This window comes from Salvelinus fontinalis, chromosome 15 (assembly GCF_029448725.1).
Source record: "Salvelinus fontinalis isolate EN_2023a chromosome 15, ASM2944872v1, whole genome shotgun sequence".
Lineage (NCBI taxonomy): Eukaryota > Metazoa > Chordata > Actinopteri > Salmoniformes > Salmonidae > Salvelinus > Salvelinus fontinalis.
Genome location: NC_074679.1, coordinates 41,000,390 through 41,027,105, shown reverse-complemented (window position 1 = coordinate 41,027,105; position 26,716 = coordinate 41,000,390). Strand labels below are relative to the sequence as shown.

Sequence of the window (26,716 nt, the reverse complement as noted above, 5' to 3'; positions counted from 1 at the left end):
CCCCAGGTGTTAAGGTTAGGCAACATAACATCTGCCACACTGATCCCCAACACCGGTTCCCCTCAGGGGTGCGTGCTTAGGCCCCTGTTCACCCACGACTGCGTGGCCAAGCACGACTCCAACACCATCACTAAGTTTGCTGATGACACAACAGTGGTAGGCCTGATAACCGACTATGCTGAGACAGCCTATAGTGAGGAGGTCAAAGACCTGTCAGTTTATTTCCAGTCCAACAACCTCTCACTCAATGTGAGCAAGACAAAGGAGATGATCGTGGACTACGGGTAAAGGACTGAACCGGCCCCCGTTTACATCGACGGGGCTGAAGTGAAGCGTGTCAAGAGTTTCAAGTTCGTTGGTGTCCACATCACCAACAAACTATCATGGTCCAAATACACCAAGACAGTCGTGAAGAACACACCCTTTCCTCCTCAGGAGACTGAAACGATTACACATGGGTCCCCAGATCCTCATAAAGTTCTACAGCTGCACCATCGAGTGCATCTTGACTGGTTGCATCACCGCCTAGTATGGCAACTGCTCGGTATCTGACCGTAAGGCACTACAGAGGGTAGGGCATACGGCCCAAAACATCACTGGGGCCAAGCTTCCAGCCATTCAGGACCTATATACCAGGCGGTGTCAGGGGAAGGCCCAAAAAATGTCAATGACCCCCAGTCACCCAAGTCATAGACTGTTCTCTCTGCTACCGCATGGCAAGTGGTACCGGAGCGCCAAGTCTAGGTCCAAAAGGCTCCTTAATAACCGCTTCTACCACCAAGCTATAAGACTGCTGAACAATTAATCAAATGGCCATCCGGACTATTTACATTGACCCCCCCCCCCCCCCCCCCCCATTTGTTTTTACACTGCTGCTACTCGCTGCATAGTCACTCTACATGTACAAATTACCTCTAATAACCTTTAACCCCGCACATTCACTCAGTACAGGTGCCCCCTGTATATAGCCTCATTATTGTTATGTAATTCCACTGTGTTACTTTTTATTTGTACTTTATTTTTATTTAGTAAATATTTTCTTAACCAACAGTGCATTTCAATAAATAGAGTTAAGTGCTTGTAAGTAAGGTCTACACCTGTAGTATTCGGTGCATGTGACAAATACAATTTGAATTTGAAATTTCAAAGTGTTTAAGGTTAAGTTTAGGCATTACCTCCAAATTTGTAAGGTTAGGGTTGAGTTTAGGCATTAACTCTGAATTCTTAAGGTTAGGCACTAACTCCTGTCTTGTGGACTTGCTTATTCGGGATCGGTGTCCCTTCCACGGGACGGTTGAGCTAGCGTAGGCTAATGCGATTAGCATGAGGTTGTAAGTAACAAGAACATTTCCTAGGACATAGACATATCTGATATGGGCAGAAAGCTTAAATTCTTGTTAATCTAACTGCACTGTCCAATTTACAGTAGTTATTACAGTGAAAGAATACCATGCTATTGTTTGAGGAGAGTGCACAATTTTGAACATAAAAAGTTATTAATTAGGCATATTTGGGCAGTCTTGATACAACATTTTGAACAGAAATGCAATGGTTCATTGGACCAGTCTAAAACTTTGCACATACACTGCTGCCATCTAGTGGTCAAAATGTATATTGCACCTGGGCTGGAATAATACATTATGGCCTTTCACTTGCATTTCAAAGATGATGATACAAAGAAAATACAAAATAACGGTTGTTTTTTTCTTTGTATTATCTTTTACCAGATCTATTGTGTGTTATTCTCCTGCATTCACATTTCCACAAACTTCAAAGTGTTTCCTTTCAAATGGAACCAAGAATATGCATATCCTTGCTTCAGGGCCTGACATACAGGCAGTTAGATTTGGGTATGTCATTTCAGGCGAAAATTGAAAAAAATGGGCGGATCCTTAAAAACTGCTACAGCTCCTTCAAGTAGGATGGGTTCTGCTGGTGTACAGCAATCTTTAAGTCATACCACAGATTCTCAGTTGGATTGAGGTCTGGGCTTTGACTAGGCCATTCCAAGACATTTAAATGTTTCCCCTTAAACCACTCGAGTGTTGCTTTAGCAGTATGCTTAGGGTCATTGTCCTGCTGTAAGGTGAACTGTCGTCCATGTCTCAAATCTCTGGAAGACTGAAACAGGTTTCCCTCAAGAATTACCTTGTATTTAGCGCCATCCATCATTCCTTCATTTCTGACCAGTTTCCCAGTCCCTGCCGACGAAAAAAAATCCCCACAGCATGATGCTGTCATTAGGTTCTCGGGGTGATGAGAGGTGTTGGGTTTGCGCCAGCCATAGCATTTTCCTTGATGGCAAAAAAGCTCAATCTTAGTCTCATCTGACAAAAGTACCTTCTTCCATATGTTTGGGGAGTCTCCCACATGCTTTCTGGCTAACACCAAACGTGTTTGCTTATTTATTTTCTATAAGCAATGACTTTTTTTCTGGACACTTTTCCGTAAAGCCCAGCTTGGTGGAGTGTACGGCTTAAAGTGGTCCTATGGACAGATACTCTAATCTTCACTGTAGAGCTTTGCAGCTCCTTCAGGGTTATCTTTGGTCTCTTTGTTGCCTCTCTGATTAATGCCCTCCTTGCCTGGTCTGTGGGTTTTGGTGGGCGGCCCTCTCTTGGCAGGTTTGTTGGGGTGCCATATTCTTTCCATTTTTTAATAATGGATTTAAATGGTGCTCCGTGGAATGTTCAAAGTTTCAAATATTTTTTTATATCCCAACCCTGATCTGTACTACTCCACAACTTTGCCCCTGACCTGTTTGGAGAGCTCCTTGGTCTTCATGGTTCCGCTTGCTTGGTGGTGAAACAGACTCTGGGGCCTTTCAGAACAGGTGTATATATTCTGAGATCATGTGACAGATCATATGACACTTAAATATAGTCCACCTGTGTGCAATCTAACAAATTATGTGACTTCTGTAGGTAACTGGTTGCACCAGATCTTATTTAGGGACTTCATAGCAAAGGGGGTGAATACATATGCACGCACCACTTTTCTGTAAAAAAAAGAGTAAAAAGTCCATTACAGGAAATCCAAATAAAAATCCATTTAAATTACAGGTTGTAAAGCGTAAAAAAAGGAAAAATGCCAAGGGGTTAAATACTTTTGCAAGGCACTGTACATGTGGACGTGGGAAATGGATGGGAATAATCATCTGCCTCTGGTTCGAATGGTTACATGTCTGAATCCAGCGATAGAAAGTCGTTTTTGATATTTTTATTTTAAGCCTATCCCAAACATCAACCCTTCAAGAATGAGCAAACATCCCAGTGGCTAGATGTGTCAAAAAAAAATTGTATCTTCAAAGTGGGAGGCATGTTGTGTAAATCAAATGTTACAACCCCCCCAAAAAATCAATTTTAATTCCAGGTTGTAAGGCAGCAAAATAGGAAAAATGCCAAGGGGGGTGAATACTTTCGCAAGCCACTGTACTACTGAAAAGCTACTCAATTACACTAACGAGAGTAGTTGAGTACAGTATTACATATGAAATAGTATTCAATATTACACAAGTATACATATATACTTAATGCTACAATATGACTTTCTGCCCTCGTCAATGCTTGGGCGGGCAGTCTTCTTTCCAACTCGCTACGCTGGTGGTGGGATAAACACACTCAGGACCATGTTATCTTTAGTATCTGAGAGACAAAAACATAACAAAGGTTTTACAGGATAGACAAAATAGATAAATGTGGATGAACATTTGAGACACTACTTTCATTTCAATATGTAGCTACCTGCACTCAGTACACTGGTGGTGGGCAAATCACTCTCAGGGCCATGCAGCCTCTAGTATCTGAGGGACAAAGACATAACATTAACACAGTTTAAGTGTATAAACTTGAATGAACAATTGGGTCATTCCTTTATGTCATAGAAACTATTAGGCTAGAAAACATAGCCACAGCTTCTGAACCACAATAAAATCCTGAGTTATAAGCTTGCCAACTAGCTACAAACAGGGAATAGGCCTAGCTTAGTAAAAATCTGGTCTAGCTAGCCAAACCGGGTGAGAAACCTAGTTTGAGCTAGCAAGCTAAGCTAAGTTATCTAGCTAGCTAGCTACCTGACGTGAAAGTCATTGCACCACACAGTAAAGTTAACGTTAGGCTTACAGAAAATAAGATTTCTAGCTACAGGCACTGATATAGCTAGCTAGCTAGCAAAACTTCAACAAACACTTTACATTTTTGCAAACACACACAGCACAGGAAAATAGTTTGCTAGCTAGCATGCATACGGTTGTTTACTTGCTAGCATGCTAGCTAACGTTGTCTAAAATTGTCAGTGACTGAGATAGCTATCATAATTACATACTATGTCTTTTTAACCCGAATGGATCGTTAGTAATGTTAGGCAGCATTTTATTCACAGTTTTTGGTCAGCAACAACACCTTGCCCATTTGTCTGTTGAAAAGTAATTCCATTCAGCGCTGGCTGCACTATCTTGTGGACTTGATACAGTTGCAACAATCCTAATTCATGAGCTTGCTGGATCACTTCGATCTTCTGGATTTTAATAATTAACCCACCCACTTGGTCATATCTCCACAACCCTTCCCCAATGCTTGGAAGTCTGCTGCATTCCTCCTATCCCTTAATGTGTCCACTGAAGTTATTCGTTTGATATATTCCTATCTGACAAACACAGGTCAAAGGGTTTGTTTGGGGGACACTTAGTCGGACTCTCTTAATTATAACATTGGGGTCCCACAAGGGTCTATATTAGGCCCCCTTCTGTTTACCATCTTTATAAATGATCTCCCACTTGCTTACCCGCAAGTTAACATGCAGATGTCTGCAGATGGTACAGTTCTGTATGTACCCTCAAAAAATAGACAACTAGTTGTTAAACAAGTTAACTGAAAGCTATGGTACATGTTACTAAATGGATGACTAATTCTTGCCTGCATTTATACACTGCTCAAAAAAATAAAGGGAACACTGAAACAACACAATGTAACTCCAAGTCAATCACACTTCTGTGAAATCAAACTGTCCACTTAGGAAGCAACACTGATTGACAATAAATTTCACATGCTGTTGTGCAAATGGAATAGACAAAACGTGGAAATTATAGGCAATTAGCAAGACACCCCCTATAAAGGAGTGGTTCTGCAGGTGGTGACCACAGACCACTTCTCATATCCTATGCTTCCTGGCTGATGTTTTGGTCACTTTTGAATGCTGGCGGTGCTTTCACTCTAGTGGTAGCATGAGACGGAGTCTACAACCCACACAAGTGGCTCAGGTAGTGCAGCTCATCCAGGATGGCACATCAATGCAAGCTGTGGCAAGAAGGTTTGCTGTGTCTGTCAGCGTAGTGTCCAGAGCATGGAGGCGCTACCAGGAGACAGGCCAGTACATCAGGAGACGTGGAGGAGGCCGTAGGAGGGCAACAACTCAGCAGCAGGACCGCTACCTCTGCCTTTGTGCAAAGAGCCCTGCAAAATGACCTCCAGCAGGCCACAAATGTGCATGTGTCTGCTCAAACGGTCAGAAACAGACTCCATGAGGGTGGTATGAGGGCCCGACGTCCACAGGTGGGGGTTGTGCTTACAGCCCAACACCGTGCAGGACGTTTGGCATTTGCCAGAGAACACCAGATTGGCAAATTCGCCACTGGCACCCTGTGCTCTTCACAGATGAAAGCAGGTTCACACGCACATGTGACAGACGTGACAGAGTCTGGAGACGCCGTGGAGAACGTTTTGCTGCCTGCAACATCCTCCAGCATGACCGGTTTGGCGGTGGGTCAGTCATGGTGTGGGGTGCCATTTCTTTTGGGGGCCGCACAGCCCTCCATGTGCTCGCCAGAAGTAGCCTGACTGCCATTAGGTACCGAGATGAGATCCTCAGACCCCTTGTGAGACCATATGCTTGTGCGGTTGGCCCTGGGTTCCTCCTAATGCAAGACAATGCTAGACCTCATGTGGCTGGAGTGTGTCAGCAGTTCCTGCAAGAGGAAGGCATTGATGCTATGGACTGGCCCGCTCGTTCCCCAGACCTGAATCCAATTGAGCACATCTGGGACAACATGTCTCGCTCCATCCACCAACGCCACGTTAGACCACAGACTGTCCAGGAGTTGGCGGATGCTTTAGTCAAGGTCTGGGAGGAGATCCCTCAGGAGACCATCCGCCACCTCATCAGGAGCATGCCCAGGCGTTGTAGGGAGGTCATACAGGCACGTGGAGTCCACACACACTACTGAGCCTCATTTTGACTTGTTTTATGGACATTACATCAAAGTTGGATCAGCCTGTAGTGTGGTTTTCCACTTGAATTTTGAGTGTGACTCCAAATCCAGACCTCCATGGGTTGATAAATTTGATTTACATTGATCATTTTTGTGTGATTTTGTTGTCAGCACATTCAACTATGTAATGAAAAAGTATTTAATAAGAATATTTCATTCATTCAGATCTAGGATGTGTTATTTTAGTGTTCCCTTTATTTTTTTGAGCAGTGTATATCGACAAGCCTGTTTGTATGTATTTCTCTTCCCAACAAGCTGTTCTTGTTAATGGGGAGAATCTGAAAGTCGTGTCTAACTTCAGGTATCTCGGCGTCATTTTGGACTCCAACTTGACATTTAAGAAACACGTGAAGAAGAAGGTTAACACGGTCAAGTTTGGATGATACAACTTTAGGTTTATAAGACCTTCCTCTGGAGGCCTCCAAACGAATATATGCATGCTATGATCTTCTGACATCTGAGATATTGCCTCACTTACTGGTCACAAGCAGGAGCTACTATTCTCAAACAAATTAAATCACTCTACAAACAAACAAGATTTTTGATTTAAAAAACAGTTACCACCATTGTAATATAATTTACATACATAATTGATTTAGTCTGGATAGCTTTAAGCAGTATGTAGATGCGAGCCCTGTCTTTAAGATCCTGCATGGTCTTGCAGGAGGAAGGCACCTCCAGGAAAACAAAGGCAGTAACTAGAGGGGATTGCGTTGTCCCTTTTCAACACAGGGAATTCAGTCAATCTGCCTTCTCTGTTAGAGCTACAATATACTGGAATGCAATGGCCACGGACTTGAGAAGCTGCACTGATTATTGTACTTTTACAATGAAATTGAAAACATGGCTCAAACCTATCCAACCCTGTACACACGAGTTATCTGTGGTTCCTCATATGTAAGACGACAGTTGATGATGGTGTTGTTAGGATTATATATTATTGGATGTAATGTATTTGTATTTTGTATTGTTTTAATGAGTATTTGTATAGTGGCTGTGTAAAGGCCATCACCTACCCTGAAACTACGGGTGAAAATTCGCTTTTGGCTAACCCATGCACATTTACATGGATGTTGCATTACAGGAATATTGATGTTGATTAATGTGCATTGTCCCCTATAAATAAATAACCCAGCATTAACAACCCAACCTAGCTCTTTCTAAAGAAAACTACTCAACTAAGTGACCCAATGCCTGCAACCCAGCGAATGGGTCATCCAAACCACCCAGCATGTTTTAGTGGACCTACAAACCATGACTAGTTTGATAGTAGTTTTAAACTCTCTCTGGATGCATGACATCTCTCTTACTTTTATTTTCCTCTATCTTCTCTCTCTCTCTCTCTCTCACTCACTCACTGACTTTTCTCTCCCCCTTCAGACTGCAGTGTAGCGTATTCTGACTGTGGACTCTGCTGCAACCACGTGGTTGTTTGTGAGAACCGCAGTCTCTCTCCACCGCACAGCTGAGAGACTCCGAGGACATTTTGAGGGCATGTAACGTCTCTACGCATTATGGGTCCATTTATCATATTTGGTTCTCTGTGGGCGCTGCGCCACAAATAATCACCACTGGTTGACGTCCACAGAGGGGGATACAGTGACACAATGACTGAGAGAATGTTTGTCGCGGTATCGTGGCGAGAATGTTTATCATGGCAGAAGACTTCAAATCAGACTCTGATTCCAAGGCAATTGAATATGGATGAACGCGGTTCCATTTCATAAAAACAATTAGTGAGACATTTGTCTCAGTGGTTTGGAACTATGTCTGTTCTCTAAATGTGTCTTATTTATTTCTGTGTGTGTGTGTCGGGGGGGGGGGGCTGGTTTGTTCTTATTTCATCCCAGTTAATTCACTGGCGGGGACTCAGGACTGGGGCCTTGAAATAGCTGAGGCGTTTCTCTGTTGCTTTGAGAAGCCGACGCTTGGGAAGGCGCTCCAGCTAGATTCCCTTAGAGGTTAGACTAGAGGGGAACAGGAGAACAGTCACAGCCACTGTATAGTCTGTGCGTGTGTTTATGTGAGCACACGTGCGCGTATATGCGTGTGCGTGTGTTCCTGTGTGTGTTTGTTTTGCTAGATATATGTTAGACGAGCACACCTGTTAGATCAACCTCATGCTACTCCTCGGCTGTATTCACATCTGCTCGTAGATTGCAGCAAAACTCTTCCCTTTTCAAGTGAAATCCTCCAATCTTTTATCCTAATGGCACCTTCTCTTTCCTGTGTAATTTGTGTGGTAATTATGCAAAGTGGAGCTGACTTTAAAATCAGTCAGCCTTCCCCTCCTTCTCATCTTCTTCATCAGCAATTACAATGAGCTGCACCGAGTTACTGATTCACTTTCACACTCTCAGACGAACACACACACATGCACACACACACACACACACTGGCGTGCATATACACACAGGCGCGCATGCAAGCGCCAATGCACAAGCACACACGAGCACGCGCAGATACACACACTCACAGGCACACGCAGGCTCACACCGCTTGTGTGTACATTTGTGTAGGTGCGTATGTGTGGAATTGAAAAGTGCAGTGTGGTTCAGCAGAGCTGAAGGGGATATCTGAGATTCACTCGGCTGTTTGCTTCACTATTAGGAGGGGGAGGAGGAGGAGGAGGAACATGGTTAAATCACAGTTGGTATGCTTTTGTCAATGTCAAAAAAAACTCTCCACACATCTCACTGCCACCTTCATTTCAAACCAGGCAAGGATGTGCAACAAAGAATCAAACCAAGGGCAAAGGTAATAGGGAATCAAAGCAGTATAAGTACCCCGGCTGAGCCAGGGGAAACAAGTGTTTCCCATGTCCTGTTGAGGTGTCAAAGCAAGGACAATGAACCCAATGCAGTGTGCACGCGCAACTCAGACAAGGAAACAGAGGTGTACTGTGTCCTTAGCAGGTGTCATAACAAACAGAGCACAGTGAAAGGTGTGGATACTCCTGTCCTATTCTCTCCGTGGTTCTACAAGATCAAACTGAGATGGTTTATGTGCTAGTACACTCTGTTCAAAGCTTTTGTCACTGCACGCACGCTCACTCACATGCACACACACACACACACACAAGCGGCCAACAGGGCAGTGTAGTCAGTGGGAACAGTGGGGTGCAGTCGTCATGGCGTCAGTGCCATGCCTTTGTCATTGGGAGATAGCAGCTCTTTATCTGTTGGGGACTGACAGTATAATGAACATTGATTGGCTCTTAATGCATGCCAAGCTTTTTCATTACTGGAGAGCACGGTGGAGGCAGTGTCCTTTAAGCAGAGCAGGTCATCTGAATACATATCTCGGAGAGGCTGACTCACACCGACACGCTCACCAAACAAAACACACAAACACATACAGTACCAGTCAAATGTTTATATACACCCACTCATTCAACTTGAAAGTCACAGCGATATACCTCTGTCACCCAATCACATCCTCAGATCCTCCAACTTCCTGATTAAGTATTCCATCCTGGTCTACCTCATCATCGATAGGTCAGATGGAATGTGAATTAAAGCTCTTTGTTGATTAAAGTGCCCAAATTCCTGGCGGTAGGGCAGCTTTGTCACCTCATTACTGGCTTTAATTAACACTTTCAGTCAGCCGCGGGATTGGATGCGCTTTGTGTTCATGACGTTTATTATGGTTATTTTAATGGGACTATAATATTCCCGGATGTAACACAGACAGTAAGAGAACAGAAAAAAGCAGAATAACTAAACATTATGGTAGCTACAGTAGAATATTGTAGTAGAAGAGTTTCCATTGTTCATGCTCTCCACTCACATCCTCTCTCTACACTACATCCTTTCCTTCATATTAAATAGATGTTTTAACCATTTGGTTAAGCCAAGATTCGGGCCCCTTTTCACAAAGTATCTCAGTCGGGGCTGCTGATCCAGGATCAGGCCCTTCCCTTTAATTTATTATGTTTTAAAAGGCAAAACTGATCCTAGATCAGCACTCCTATTCTGAGATGCTCTCTGAATACCGGCCTCGTTGCGATAAATGAAAAGATTAAATTGAAGGGACTAATCCCTGACTATTGTTTGTGGCTTGCCAGCGGAAGACAACCTGCCACCACGTCTATGTGAACACACTATAGTGACATGTCTGTCTGTCTGTCCCTCAGGGGTCTGTTGCTCTGTCAGTTAGTATCAGCCTGACAGTCACTTACTGGGATATTAAACCTTCCTGATCTCTCTTCACACCTCGCGCTCAACCATAGACATTCTGTCTGGAGGTGTTCCACCTCCCTCTCTCCCAACTCCAATGTGTTACTTCTCTCTCTCTTTTTCTTGATCACCCTCTCTTTCTCACTCTATCCCCCTGACTTCTTTCCTTCTCTCTCTATTTCACTACCTCTTCCTCCATCTTCCCCTCTTTCTCGCTCTCCTCTCTCCTCCCTCTCCGCCTCTCTCTTCCTGGTTCTGGCTCCATTGTACCCAGAGGTGTTCCCCCTGTCCTCGTCCAGCCTATACCTGTTATGCTGGGTATATATTAAGCCTTGGCAGAAGCTTGGAGGGGAGGAGGGAGATAAGCATCTAATCGTACATAATAGCATATTGATTGGGATGTAATTGCAGAGTTTGTCAGCGATTTCTTTGCTACTGCGTCAAAGGAGGGTGTGTGTGTGTGTGTTTTCCGGATGGAGTGTTCACAGCTGTGAGGACTAAAAGAGTGTTTGTGTCTACTGGCTGGATGCCGGGAAGCAAGAAATGGAGAGAGAAATGGAGAGAAAGAGGGAGGAGGAGAGCGAGCAGAGTAGGCTTGTAATATCAGTGGATACAGATTCCAGCAGATGTAGGGTAGCACAGTCTGTCTCCTTTTGTTTCCCCCTCGTGTTCTTCCTCTCTGCTTTAATCCTGGCTCTGCCAGAGTAGCTATTTCATGGCCGATTTAACGCATTTTCATACAACGCTCTCCCCCTCTCATCTCTACTGGGAGACAGGAGCGGGCTGTGAGGTTTAAGAGTGTGTTTTCCATCTTGAACCCTTCCCTTGTACCTCAGCCATCATCTGTGTGTAAACGAATACAGTTGGATACTCTATAGGGGAGTCCACAGCATGCTGTAGGTACAGTATGTATTTATCATTTGTTATGGCAGATAAATGTGTGTGAGAGTGACAAAATACAGAGGCTCACCTGAAGAGAGCTGTGATGGGAAACCAGCAACTGACAATAGCATGGGGAGCGTGTGTGTGTGTCTGTGTGTGAGCATGCACGTGTGCTGAAAATGCAGTTATGATGTAGATTTCTCCACCTGAACAAGATGTGTGACAGCAGATGTTGTGACTAACAAATATATCTCTCTCTCTCTTTCTCTCTCTCTTGTGCTCTGTTTTTTTTTTTCTCTCTCTCTCTCTCTCTCTCTCTCTCTCTCTCTCTCTCTCTCTCTCTCTCTCTCTCTCTCTCTCCCCTCTCTCTCTCTCTCTCTCTCTCTCGATTTCGCTCTCTTTCTCCCCTCTTCCATCTCCCCCCTGGCAGAGGCATCCATCTTGAGTTATGACGGCAGTATGTACATGAAGGTGGTGATGCCCCAAGTGATGCACACAGAGGCTGAGGACGTGTCTCTACGTTTCATGTCCCAGCGGGCCTACGGCCTGCTCATGGCCACCACCTCACGGGACTCGGCCGACACGCTGCGTCTTGAGCTGGACGGGGGCCGGGTCAAGCTCACGGTCAACCTAGGTATCGTATGACATTACAGACTACGCCACGTGTTAAAAAAAATGTGGCACTCTCTTTCTCTCTTCGTTCAGTGTCTCTATCCTTCCATCATTATTATTTCACTTTCTTATTTAAACTCGTAGTTTGGTTTGGTTCTTAGAGTAAAGGATCGCAATAATATAAGGAGTAGTGATTCAAAAAATATATTTATACTTTTATTTGCATGGACTTTATTGTGATATATGTCTTTAGATATAGATTGATTAACACTCTTTATAGAAAGTACTATACTTTTTAACTATACTTTTGGGGCTTTTTTTAAGCTATTTCATTCTGAAAGTTCTTGTCATTGATAAATATGCTGTCTGGCCCATCTTTTGAACAGATAAACCATAGCCATTGTCATTTTGAGACAGTCACAGCACCCGTAGATATCATTAATTGTAAACTATATCTTAAATGTTCATTTGAAGTCTGAATAGCGCACTATTTCTGAATATCACACTATGGCTGATTTGCACACTATTGTTATTATAATATAGTACATCAAATACATCTTTATAAGCATTGTGCCGTGCTGTGACTTTCTAAGAGGTGACTTACTCCAACTGATTCTCAGTTCATCATCGACAGGAAATTGAGAAAGAAAAAATCTCAACTTTACATTTTCAACTAACATCATCTTCTTGTCTTCAAGTTGAGAATTCTTGGCTTTTGATTTTGGGTTTGTTCTCCTTCTATTTGTTTATGGTGTACACATACTATGTACGCTCTCTATGTACATCTAGCTATCAACTCCATTTTCCCATCATGCTTTGTCAAAAGATGGTATTCACCCCTTCAAAGGCCTTAAGCCTGCGGCCCGTCAGGCGAACAGCCCGAGAACAGAGCCCAGCCAAACCTGCAGCTGGCTGCCCCCCAGGCAACCTTCCTTCTCTCTTTTTTACAAACACACCACTGTGTTACAAAAAGGAAAGAAGCACTAGTATACATAACCTATATTTACACACTATTTGTCTTTAACATTGATTAAAGCTTTAATAAAGCTGGATATTTGTCACAATAGTTTGTAGTGTACTTCGTTGTTATAGTACCCACAGTAGCAATTGATAGACTATATTATACACACTAAATATTACTTTAGTCATCAAAGTATTTTATTAAGAAGAAACTGCATTGCAACTACAAAAATTGGCTACACAAAAATTGGCTACACAATTCACTTTTTGTATCAAATACAATATCAATAACAAGATTCACATATCCACATTTAAGTGTTGAAGAGATACATATTCTTGATATGTTTATCTAAACCATATTATACATTGTTTCATAGAAACAACCTACATTGTATATAATATTTACGCATTTTAGAAGATACTTTTATCCAAAGCGACTTACAGTCATGCGTGCATACCTTTTACGTGTGGGTGACCCCAGTGGGAATCGAACCCATAACCCTTGTAAGCGCCACGCTCTACCAACTGAGCAACACAGTCTCTATACTGTACTGTTAGATATGAGGGTCTTATGCCTCTGCATGGTGCTGGTGCTGATTGGATCGCGGCTGTTCGCTCCCACTTTTCTGTTGCGGTTGACGACACATGAACCCACCAGCCACATGGTGACCAACCCAGAATGTCCCTTGCGGGATCCCATAGGCCGACTCAAAATGGCCGTCCACAGAAACCTGTAGCCCTATAACAGGTAGGAATTTGTTGTCAGCGAAGGAACTATTCAATTATCTTTCACTAGTCCATTTGCTTTTTTAAATTGATCATCTTGGAAATATTTTGCTCCAAAATAATAAAAGTGTTGTTAACACTTTTGTTTTATATTTAAGTTTAATCAAGTGTCAAGTAGAATAGCATTGCACTGTTTCAAAGATCTGTGGCTCCAATATGAATAGCTATCACCACCTTCTTGCTAATATCAGATATATGATTTTAATTGCCTGTTTAGTCAACAAGTTGGTGTGAAGGCTTCGGAGCTGGAGACTTTGAGTTTAAAATCAAAGTGAAAACTATTCCAAAATGGAAGTCTATGCTGGGTTGGAGAATCTATGTGGTTGGTAAAATAAAAGCGGCCATTTTTAAAATGTTGACAGCCAGTGTCCTTGTTATGCAGCTTTAAATAAATTACATTTGCCCATATGTGTATAATCTAAGTGTTATAGCGGTGGTCACAAAACTAAGTTAATTTCATAACTTAAACAAGTGCTGCAAAAGCGCTATGTACATTTTACCATACAACACCCAACTAATCCTCATGTCAGCCATAACTATTGTATATGGACCAAAGATTTGACATTTGTGAATATATTCATTCTACCTCATACTTATTGCTAGTTATTACAATCATATTGCAATTGCAGTCACACTTGTAGAATTCAAGCCAGCCATTTGTTATCTAAGCGAACAGTCTAGCACCTGAAAGTCTATATAGGACTCCCCCCCCACCTCCCCCCTACAAAATGGCCGCCTCTCTGCATGTGGACGTCCCCGGAAGGGTGGAATTCTTGTTTTTGGATGTCTGCAGCTATAACCTTGAAGGATGCAATTTCATCTGTCATTTATTCTTCCCCATCTAGACTGTATCAGGATAAACTGTACTTCCAGTAAGTTAACACTCAAGTTTCATTTTGCTCTTGTATTATGATACTCTGCTGTTTAAAGGAATGTGTTATTTGAAGTGTGTCTTTCTCTAATCCCTATGGTGTTGGTTGGAGAAGGGGTGTGTCTGTCAGTTCAACTGGTCAGACCATCAATAGATCGATCACGGACAACAGAAACACTCAAACTGGAAACAGACAGTCCGGGTGGTGATTTGTTAATCTCTTAGGTTTTAGTTTTATGTGAGGATATTTTGTTAAATAAGAACATTTCATGTTATAATGTCCTGTGACAGAATTGTTTCCCCCCGCATGAATGTATTTTAGTTATATAGGAAGTTCTACTTTAATGAAAGTTTGATTTAGCGTTTTTTTGCTGCAATATGCATTCCCTTTTTAGAGATGGATAATTATATAACCCTTTTCAAAAATCCTATATGGCAGATACAATGTTTAGCGTTTTGGTTTTCATCACGAAGTTGAGATTAATAAATCACCACTTGTTACGTAACTAAACATTTGAAAATTCGTACATGAAAGACCTTCATCGTAGGTGGACAACATAGAATACATATACTTATTCTACTGCAATATATATGTGTTGTAGAATAAGTAACTTGAGTATACAAAATTATAAACATATATATATAAAGATGTTATACTATTCATATAGTGTAGGTCCTCTTCAAGTGAAATGCGACAAATTAGTTAATGGTTTAATTATGATTATATCAGCGTCATGCTACTGTACAATGTCTTTAATGTGTCAATTTGGTGAGCTCTGTATGCATCTAAACATGTGTCTCTAAGTCAGAGCTTTAGTACGACACTATACTACACCCAGGTATATTAAGTGTCCATACTGTTGGGGAGTAGGTCAACATGAACTGCTTTTACTCATGAATAGGGCTCGGAAACCTTTAGTGTACAGTACTGTCTCTGTCTGTCTGTCTGTCTGTCTGTCTGTCTGTCTGTCTGCGTGAAGGAGTCAACATACTATTGCCATGGAGGATGTTTTCAAAGGTGCACAACAACACGTGTCTCTGTAGTCAAGAGTCCTTATGAGGTTATTTTAATTGGCAGACACTAGAATGAAAAGTACATTTTAAGTGCTGCACATTAGTTTCAAAGCTCTCGACAGACTAAGAGCACGTGAGGACTGAGGTCTTTTATGTAAGAGACGCGTTCAGTATGTGTGTGTGTGTGTGTGTGTGTGTGTGTGTGCACGTGTTCCTGCGTGCGTGTGTGTCCACGCGTTCCTGTGTGCATGCTTGTGTGTGTGAGTGACAGATATGATTACTGTTATTGTACATTCGGCTCCTATAATGTCTGATGCTAATTGCTGCAGTAAATTGCTGTGGCATTTCAGGACAAAGAGTGGAATCCAGATTTGACATGATGTCTTCTGCTGGGTAGCCCACCTGGAAAAGAAAATCAAGGTGGTCTCAGAAATAAACCCACAGTACCTTTCCAACCACTTATACTTTTACCCCCATTGTAATATTGTGTAAAATGAGGCCTATTTTGTGATGTAAGAGCTACTCTGAGCTAATAATCTTAGTTATAAAAGAGCCGTACAGTACACCTTAGTTATGAGTAACATTACGAGCCTTACCCCGAAATGATGTGATGACATTACTGTGCCCAATAACCGCCACCTTCAAAACTAAAAGTCAAGTTGTTAACTCTCCCAACTGACAGCACAAGGAAACGAGAAACCGTCCAAATCAGTGCAGCGTCCCTCCAGGGGTTCCGAGCCCATGTGGTTGTGTCTGCCAGACTCTGTTTGGGTCGGCTGGTTTAAATCAACAGCACACCCATGACAGGGTGAGAACACACGGAGGTGTCCCGGAGAATATCACTCCTGCTGAAGCTCCTGTATCTCCTGTCCTTACAGAGGCCAGATAAGTAGTGTCGGACACACACACACACCGTCAACTGCTCGCACAGGCACACGGTAGTGCAGTAGACTGTCTAGATCACTGGGCTGTACTGGTGCTTCGAGGGATTCTGGTTAAACCAAGCTGAAGTCCAAGCGATCAGCTCTGGGGCGTTACCTGGCTGTGAGAGATACAGTAATAACCTAGTAACACTACAGTCCTCTTTGAACTACGTAGTATTCATCTACTAATAACAGATTTTGAAAGTATTTGGAAGGTATTTCCAGACCCTATGATGAGTAAAAGCTGTGTAATTGTTACATTGACTGCAGTGTTTTTCTGCTGAGTACATATTTAAAATCGTACGTTTCCGCAGTGAGGGTGCTATGCCAGTGTGCAATCACAATTTAAGAAATATTGTTGTAGAAAAATGTATTCGTTGTTGCTTTTTACCAAAATAACCAAACCTTTGTTTTCCACAGTAACACCCAGTACACATGTCATTTGAAAAGTAAAAATGCAAAAATGATCCCAATTTGAAAATGAATCAGAATATAAATCAACTTGACATGTTCAAGGTGCTCTGCTATCGTCATCCCCAATATATGCCTTGAATTACACCCGCTCTTTTGAGTCGTTACAAATAAGCCCATTATATCACCTCCTTCTATTGGAAAAGGCCCACTATAACAGCCCCTATTGGAAACTGGCAAGCAACTGGAAAGCAAAGGTTTGGTTGGTGAGGCAGGACAACTTTAACTTTGTGACCAACCATCGTTCTCAGGCAAGGGACCAGAGACCCTGTATGCTGGGCAAAAACTCAATGATAATGAGTGGCATACGGTCCGCGTGGTCCGCCGGGGCAAAACCTACAAGCTCACGGTGGACGATGACGTAGCAGAAGGTACTATACTAGCTACAGTCTGAGAGAAAGTTCCTCATCTGCCACTGTTTGTCTGGGTGATGTGTCTGGTGTTCTCATTTAGTTTAAGGCTTACGGGAATTACAGAATTAGCTAACTAACATGAACTATCCTTCTAGGGGTTTTAAATGTTATTTGAAATAGTTATTTGAGAAAGGTGACTGTAAACTGTTGACATCTATTCATATGTCTGAATTGTTCTCGCGGAGTTTATTCAGTTGTACTATTAGATTGTAGTCACCCGTATCGTACCGGAAATTCACCGCCTCTTTAAATTCAACCCTTTTTTGTTAGTATCAGACAGTGTTTTCTTTTTCTTTTTCTTTTTTCTTTTTCCTCCTTTTTCACTTCATCCCCTACTCCAGGCCAGATGGCGGGTGACCACACCCGGCTTGAGTTCCACAACATCGAGACGGGCATCATGACGGAGAGACGCTTCGTCTCGGCCATCCCCTCTAGCTTCATCGGACACCTGCAGAGCCTCAGGTTCCTCTTTTGTTTTACACTTTCTGCTATATACTGTTCTAAACGTTGTCACTTCACGCAGAAAGACATAACAGTATACAAGATACAAGCTCTTTACAGGCAATGCGAACAGATTTGAATGTGAGTACTACGCCATTGCATTGGATGTGTTGACATAGTTGACATGGTGTCAGTTTTGGTGAGACCATATCTAAATCCGTTAACATGGCTGTTTTGTTTTGCTTCACTTCAGCAGATCTTGTCGATATACGTTTGCCGCTAGTGAATGACAAGTTCTTCCAGTTAGCAAGAAAGTGGTTTAGTTTATCTGTTTTAAATGCATCAGATAATATATTTTTCAAATAGAACTTTATTCCCATCTATTGACTCCAGGTTCAACGGCATGCTGTACATTGATCTCTGTAAGAACGGAGACATCGACTTCTGCGAGCTAAACGCCCGGTTTGGCATGCGCTCCATCATCGCTGACCCTGTGACCTTCAAGTCCAAGAGCAGCTACCTGAGCCTGGCCACCTTGCAGGCCTACACCTCCATGCACCTGTTCTTCCAGTTCAAAACCACCTCCCCGGACGGCTTCATAATGTTCAACAGTGGAGACGGAAACGACTTCATCGCTGTGGAGCTAGTCAAAGGGTGAGTGGGATCCGACCTGGTCTTAATTACGTTTTTTGGTTTGTTTTTGTCACCACCACTATGAAGGACAGTAGGTGCACACAGGGACGGTATTACAGTAGCATATAACAATATGTTACAATAAGTGACATATACTGTAATTAATATGTATATGGACACCCCTTCAAATTAGTAGATTCGGCTATTTCAGCCACACCCGTAGACAAACATTGGCAGTAGAATGGGCTGTACTGAAGAGCTTGCAATGTGGCACTGTCAATAGAAGCCACCTTTACAACAAGTCAGTTAGTCAAATTTCTGCCCCGCTAGAGCTGCCCCGCTCAATTGTCAGTGCTGTTATTATGAAGTGGAAACGTCTAGGAGCAACAACGGCTCAGCCGTGAAGTGGTAGGCCACACAAGCTCACAGAACAGGACCGCTGATTGCTGAAGCGAGTAGATCACCATGCGCAATGCCAAGCGTTGGCTGGAGTGGTGTAAAGTTTGCCGCCATTGGAGTGATGAATCATGCTTCACCATCTGGCATCCGACGGACGAATCTGGGTTTGGCGGATGCCAGGAGAACGTAACCTGTCCGCATGCATAGTGCCAACTGTAAAGTTTGGTGGAGGAGGAATAATGGTATGGGGCTGTTTTTCATGGTTCGGGCTCAGCCCCTTAGGGAAATCTTAACCTCACAGCATAGAATGACATTCTAGACGATTCTGTACTTCCAACTTTGTTGCAACAGTTTGTGGATGGACATTTCCTGTTTCAGCACGAAATTCCCAAGTGCACAAAGCGAGGTCCATAGAGAAATGGTTTGTCGAGATCGGTGTGGAAGAACTTGACTGGCCTGCACAGAGCCCTGACCTCAACTCCATCGAACACCTTTGGGATGAATTGGAACGCCGACTGCGAGCCAGGCCTAATCTCCCAACATCAGTGCCCGATCTCACTAATGCTCTTGTGACTGAACGGAAGCATGTCCCCGCAGCAAGGTTCCAACATCTAGTGGAAAGCTTTCCCAGAAGAGTGTAGGCTATAAATAGCAGCAAAGCGGGGACCAACTTCATATTAATGCCCACGATTTTGGAATGAGACGTTTGACGAGCAGGTGTCCACATACTTTTGTAGTACACCACATACCATGCAGTGTATAACTACAATGGTTATATGTCACCATTTTGACATATTCTAGTAGTTCCCATACTCTACTCACAGAGGCCTAGAGGTCATCTCCTCTGCTGCGCCACTGCTATCAGTCAAACAGGTGTTCTATTCAGTGACCAGACTGACTTTTAAACTCCCTCAGGTACATCCACTACGTGTTTGACCTTGGCAATGGGCCTAACGTCATCAAGGGTAACAGCGACCGGGCTCTCCATGACAACCAGTGGCACAACGTGGTCATCACCCGTGACAACAGCAACATCCACACGCTGAAGGTGGACGCCAAGGCAACCAGCCAGGTGGTCAATGGGGCCAAAAACCTTGACTTGAAAGGTAGAGTATATAGCAGAGGTGGTTCAGTGAACCATGTGGGATGACTAACCTTGCTTGAGACCTGAATACCCATGTCCCAGAGCTAATGCCTGGGCTTTAGCTCAATGGGCTATTGTGGTTTTGAGTCGCACACGTCCACCCTGGTTGGTTATGTAGAATTTTTACAATTAATTATCGTAAAACACTCTTTAAAAACATAATCTATTTGCGAAAAACAGCTTAAACAGGACTGTAAAACAAAGCATTAACCAGGACTGTAAAATAAAAGAGTGATAAAGCTCGACTCTGTCAGTACATGTTGGTGTCCTCTCTCCTCCTCCCTCCAGGTGACCTGTTTATCGCTGGGCTGGGCCCTGGTATGTACGGTAGCCTGCCCAAGCTGGTGGCATCCCGGGACGGCTTCCAAGGCTGCCTGGCCTCAGTGGACCTCAACGGCCGCCTCCCTGACCTCCTCCAGGACGCGCTGTTCCGCAGCGGGCAGATCGAGCGAGGATGCGAAGGTACACCCTCCCTCAAAACCATGTCCGACTCGGACTTCAGCTCAAACTCAAACTACAACCCAAACTACAACCCCAGAAACAACAAAAACGTCAACGACAGCTCAGGGAGCCCATTCTTCCTCCTTAACTCCAACAGTAGCTCCACCTCCCTTGTACCTTACGCTCCCTCGTCCATCCTACTAACACTGCTGGTCACCTCACTCACCACCCAGACAGCCCTCTGTTAGTTAGAGCAGGGCTGGACATTTACAACCACCACCAACTGCCATTGTTACAGTAGGTACAGTAGATGTTGACCCTAACCAATGGTGAAGGGTCAGTATTAATTCATCCTAATGTATAAGGTCAGGGTTTGAAGTAAAAGTGTGTCTGAAATTATAAATATGTGGTGACGGGTAACTTCAACCTTGAGGACCAGACCTAGCTCATATCGGCCACATTGGTCGCACAATGATGATGTCACATCAGCACAGCTCAAAGCAGCATTACAGTAACATGTGTAAACATTAGCACAAGCACAACCAGGTGCTCCATTGTTGATTTTGTTGTTTGGAGATGTTTACCTTTTTTATTGGTGTTTTAGGAGCTCGTCATGATTGATAACTACAGTCATGTTTCAGAAAGACAAAAAATACACATAAAGAAAAAACTTGTGTAGAAGTGTTTCTGTACATACAGGACAGGGAGCTACCGGTATGTTGATTGTCCGTTTTGTATACAAAACGTTTGATTGTGTGGGCATGTAAGTGTCATGTGATCAATTACTATTTTGTGCTGTATAATAAGTCCTTGTCATACATAGCTAAGATTGGCTATTTGTTGATTTAACGCACTATACTGTACAACCCAAATTTACATACAGTTTGTACTAATATCCAGATTGGAAATGTAATCGGCTATTCTTGCCCAAGCAACAATACAACTATAGAGAATAGTATGAATAAGAATTGTAATATCTCTATGGAGCCATATGAAAACCCCAGATATGATACAACAGCTTGTATGCAATGTGCGCACACAACTAAAATGCCAAAAGTTTCAGTTTGTTTAGCGTTTATTTTAAATATTCCATGCATATCAACTAGCCGAAGACGGCCTATTGAAATATTTTTGCACTATCATCACATTTCATTCAAATTAAGAATTATCGCTGCAAAAATACTCTATGCTCTTTTGATTATTCTTCAAGTATCATTTTTCGTTAATATGGTTTTTGGTCAGCTGGGCGAGTTTCTTGAGTCATAAGAGTTTGCACGTGAATCACTTTGTTTTCTGAACATTTATTTCCCTTTTTCTTTTGTGTGAGTGTTTTCTCATCTTGTTTTTGATTTCAAGCTATCTGTTGCGTATCTGTTCTTCTGTTTTCTTCTTTGTTCTTTTGAAAATACCACATCAGAGAGCCACGTAACGGTGCAGTATATACCTAATGTACCTTTTAACATTATGACTATTGTACAGGATATCTACAACTCAATAGTTAGATATCCCCCGTAAGTCTTCCTCTCATTACAAGTCTGAATGTTACTTTGGGAGATACAGTATACTCCGTGATGTATGTGTGAAATATCTGTTTATTTAATTTTCACAATAAAAGCTCATACGTCATATTTATTTGGTCTTCTGTTGTATCACATCCATGGCATTTCTTCTTTGTTGTAATGTGTTTGTCTGTGAGTGGTTATGAGAATGTGTGCGCGCATATTTGCATCGGTGTGTGTATTTTCACTTATTCTTTTGCTCAATCATTGTCATGTAATGAACTTTCCTGTCTAGAATAATGGCAGGGTAGTCAGTTGGGTTTTGGAGCACATAGTTCAACAGCAGATGATCAAAAACTATGAACAGTGTTGTAGGCACACAAAAAAACGACAGTCCAGGAATTCAAGGTAAAACATTGTTGTCGTTCAAAAAGTTTTAAGTTCAACAAAAATGAACCAAAGTAGCCTAATTACTAGCAACCTGATGGCAGGCAAAACACCCAAACACTGCAAAACTGCAGAAAGACTCGACCCCGAGTCTAGAGCAGGGATCATCAACTATATTCAGCCGCCAGCCACTTTTTATTGAGCGGATGGTGGTGGGGGAACATAATTGCTATTAATTCATTTGTAGGCTTCAAATTGAACGAAAAAAATCCCAAACAGATGTAATATTTAACATAATCATTTCAAACCTTGCTTACATTTGTATACGATCACATTATTATGCTTTAAAAAAAATATATATATTGTTGGACATACAGGAAATCAGCTCCACGTGATTTGAATTTTGGAAATCTGTTCCCAAGTATTCCCAAAATTCAAATCACTTGGAGCTGATTTCCTGGTGTTTTATGTCCAACAATTTAAAAAAAATTGTAAATAAATTGGCTCAGAAAACCTGGGTGGGGCAAATAAATCCACCCGCAAGCCAAATTCGGCCTGCCTGCCACCAGTTAGGAAACCCTGGTCTATAGCCTACCTGGGACGCTAAAACAACTTAACATTGTCTATACACAACCAACAACACTATCAGAATGAATGATCCCAAACAGTCTGTGGGAACTACACTGGGCCCGGTTTCCCATAAGCATGTTAAGTTCATCTTAGAACCTTCATAGGAGCATTGTTTAAATCATTCTTACTAAAAACTATTCTTACTAAAGTTGTACTTAGTAATGTTCGTATTTACGGACTGCCTTAGACCACTTGTACAAGAGCCAACGCCTTCATCACACTCACATTGTTTTACGTTTCGGTACATCAGAAGGACATCGCAGAGGCAATTGCAGTGTCTTCTGTGTGCTGCATCAAGCTGCGTGTGTAGACGGCTTGACAGAAATGGTAGCAGAAGGTGAATGTTTAACTTTTATTGCACACACATATCCAGATGACGACGCGTACGTACCATTTTGTGCAATGGGACAGTAGGTGTGATTGAGGCGTATGCGATGCCCTTTTGCATCACTTTATACGCAGAAGACCTCCCGGCTAAACATAAAATCAAGCTGTTTATCTGTCTCTGGCCGGTGATATCTTCGGAATGAAGTTCACCACGCGGTTGCCAATGTCTTTGCTATTCTTACAAACAAGACAAGAATAAAAAATATGCTTAAAATGAAAACCCGAGATCACTGCATAAAAACCTAGGGTAGTCCTATAGGTTAGGCTACATAGTCCTATATAGTTCAGTCAATTGAGTTCTGTTCGGCTAATTCTATGCTACACTGTCAAATGTTTGCCTCAACATATGTAATACTGTGTGACAACATGTGCACAATTCTGATTTTAGTACAGTATTATAGGGTAGGCCTAAGCATTATAATGCCCTGCCTCAATATTTGCAACTATAGGTGGTAATCCTAATATGAGTTGATCTGTCGTCAGTAGGCCTATTGTGGAATAAGAAGGCCTATAATGTAGGTTTGAATGGAGAAAGCTTATCCGAGACTATCAGTATCTACCCATGCTCCAACAACACACTGAAAGTTGGTGCACGGTCAATCTGACGTCTGCATTGGCCGTACAGCATTTACTGTGATATGGTCTCTGCAGAAGTCAGGACATTCATACTTCTGGCGCTTCGCGGAGCAGCGCAGAGCCGCTGTGGAAGTGAGTTTGTTTATACAGGATCTCCCTCACTCACCTATCGTCAACCAATCATGTCAATGAGGGCCAAATGGAGCTCAATTTGGCCTCTGCGTGCATCGAAATTGCATCACACAATACTACACACATCACACAATTCAGACCAAGCATAAATTGGCTCTTAGCGAAGTTTTTTTTCCTGCACGGTGTCTTTGAAAAAGATGTGTCATTAACACACTGGTAAAGCCTCAATTCCATCACTATGGGAAACTGGGTCCAGGTAAAGTGAGATTAGTAAAGTGAGATTAATGCCTGAGATTAGGCGTCTCTATAACGCCCAACATGAAGACCCAGAAGCGTGGCGAGTTGACCGAAATGTTACAAACTAAACAGTGTTTTTTTAATGTCAAATAAGCAACGTGATGACTTGGTTTAAGCATGCACGTAAAGAAACACTTTTGCTAACACATACGATTGTGAGCTTTTATCAGAACATGAATAAATAGTCCGTTCTATCCGTGTTCCTTGGGACATCCATACCCCATCAAAGTTTACATTTTAAATGGTTAAGATAACGGTTATGGTTGGGTAAGTTTAATGGTTAGTGTTAGGGGTAGGGGTAATGGTTAGGGACTTCCCAAGGATCCTTCATAGCGTTGACCATGAATAAATAGGCAACTTCATTACTTTAGGCTCCCCTATTCACAGTTAATCACAAAACAATGTGACCGTTTAATTATAATATTGTCATGCGCTTTTAATTAGGGATCAACAATGGACTTTTAGTCGGCTATTTGGGGAGCATCATAGTCCTAAACTTTAAATGTAAGGCATAGTTTATTGTAATTGAAGCAAACACTCGCTAGATGGCGCTAATGCCTCGACCATTGGGGTACTGAGCTGAAAGCTGAGAACGAGAGGCCTTGAAGAGCATTAGTGCCTAATTGTCCAATGCAGCTCTCATTCATTACTGTAGGCAACAATGCAATTAAGTTCAATCTGAAGGTCAACAAAATTAGTGTTAAACTGTATTTCATTGTTTCTGTGACTCACGTCATCCCTGAACCGTCTTGTGTCGTTTGTCCTCATTCCTTCATTGTAAAACATATGCATACTAACCTTTGTGTTTTCATCACTCTTGAGCAGCAATGGTCCCATTATGCTTTTAAGTATAAACCTACAAAATGTTTAAAAATCCTAATTGGGTTTGATTAAGTACCTTATTCGTGTCAAATGAAAATATTGCTTTCGTCATATTCCTTTGCAGGTTTCCATGCAGATGTCTGTTTGTTATTTCCTGTTGTCATTTTCACTTGAATATGAATATTTTAGTAAAGTGTGTCTGAATTATGTGCAATGACTAAACAGGTAAACATGTAGCTAAACCGATGGGGCAGTGCCCTTCAAAATAGGCCTTCATTTGTTGATGTGACGATATACAATGTGTCTCAATAGGCCCAAAAATCTCCAATCCATAACCATCTTCATCTACATGTTTTCTCTGTACTGTTCCCATCTGTTTCATGTCTCCTTATAGTTTGGTTGTCATGGTAGTGTAGCCCTGACCCCTGACCCCTTCCTTAGAGAGGTTAAAGGGCATGTCTATGTTAGTAAAGCGCTTGCTTTATTAACCGACAGTCATTGGCCACCTACTAACCTTATTTTATCGTTTTTCACTTTCTGTTCTTTTCGCTAACAAAGTTGGTTTCACCAAAGCTGACCTACAAGGTAGAAGGTTCAAATTCCATTCTGAGCTTGGCCCAAAGATGCTGTGTGTAATGTTATGTGTCACCACTCACTAAAGAATAATGCCTTGGCTTAAAGATACTCCCAGCAAGATGACATCATCATATACAGCGGAGTGACTTCCTGTTTACGGAAATCAACAACAAAAACATTGTAAATTGCCAAGATTCCACATTTTGTCTCAAGTTAGAGCGCAATTAGTTCGGAGTCAATAGCAGTCTTGGTTGATTTAAAGTCTGATGTCGTTGGTGGTAAAGCAAGAAGTCTCTCCGCTGTGTATGATGATGTCACCTTGCACAGTGTACATTTAAGCACAATCCACTGCAAACATGGCCAGGTATTGAAAGCTCTGTGGCTGGCTATGTGCTTGTTATAAAATGGTTCACTTCTGGAGAATGGTAGGTAGCGGTTGCTTGTGCTACGGCGCACCCTCACTTCACAGGCAGGCGGGCAGGCAGGGAGACAGACTAATGATTGCGATGGAGAGCTTTTGCATAAATAAAACATTAGCCGGCCTGTATAATTATGTCTGCAGATCTTGTTTTTCTGTATCGAGCCGTGTACTTGTTTTATGCTAATGTTGTTAGACGGAGAGCGTTGCTGTTCCCGCCTGTCTGGGCAGCGTCACAGAAGAATCCATTAAGTCTCGCACCGTGGGTCGCCACACGCACACACATGCATACACCAGAAAGGCAGACACGCATGTACACACACACATACATACACACACACATACATACACACGCGCACACACACACACACACACACACACACACACACACACACACACACACACACACACACACACACACACACACACACACACACACACACACACACACACACACACACACACACACACACACACACACACACAGACACACACACACACACACACAATCCCCCTTCCGCCTCAGATGCTTTTAGTCCCAGAGTGTGGATGCTCCCTG

The 26,716-nt window shown here is 42.5% G+C and overlaps 1 protein-coding gene across 24 annotated transcripts in view; it reads left to right on the top strand.

Moving 5' to 3' along the window:
* Positions 1-26,716, top strand: part of nrxn3a (neurexin 3a) — a 444,245-nt gene that overhangs the window by 146,096 nt on the left and 271,433 nt on the right. For 14 of the 24 annotated variants that reach the window (XR_008752966.1, XR_008752968.1, XR_008752965.1 and 11 more), the window contains exons 11-18: positions 11,756-11,959; positions 14,529-14,555; positions 17,214-17,333; positions 17,717-17,837; positions 18,210-18,470; positions 19,764-19,954; positions 20,281-20,454; positions 25,722-25,748. Coding sequence is in view for 20 of the 24 variants with exons in the window: in XM_055863834.1 (XP_055719809.1) it covers positions 11,756-11,959; positions 14,529-14,555; positions 17,214-17,333; positions 17,717-17,837; positions 18,210-18,470; positions 19,764-19,954; positions 20,281-20,454; positions 25,722-25,748 (1,125 nt within the window). In the remaining 4 variants the exon portion in view is untranslated. The remainder of the gene's footprint in view (positions 1-11,755; positions 11,960-14,528; positions 14,556-17,213; positions 17,334-17,716; positions 17,838-18,209; positions 18,471-19,763; positions 19,955-20,280; positions 20,455-25,721; positions 25,749-26,716) is intronic. The other 10 variants (XM_055863837.1, XM_055863852.1, XM_055863850.1 and 7 more) reach the window with 3 other exon arrangements.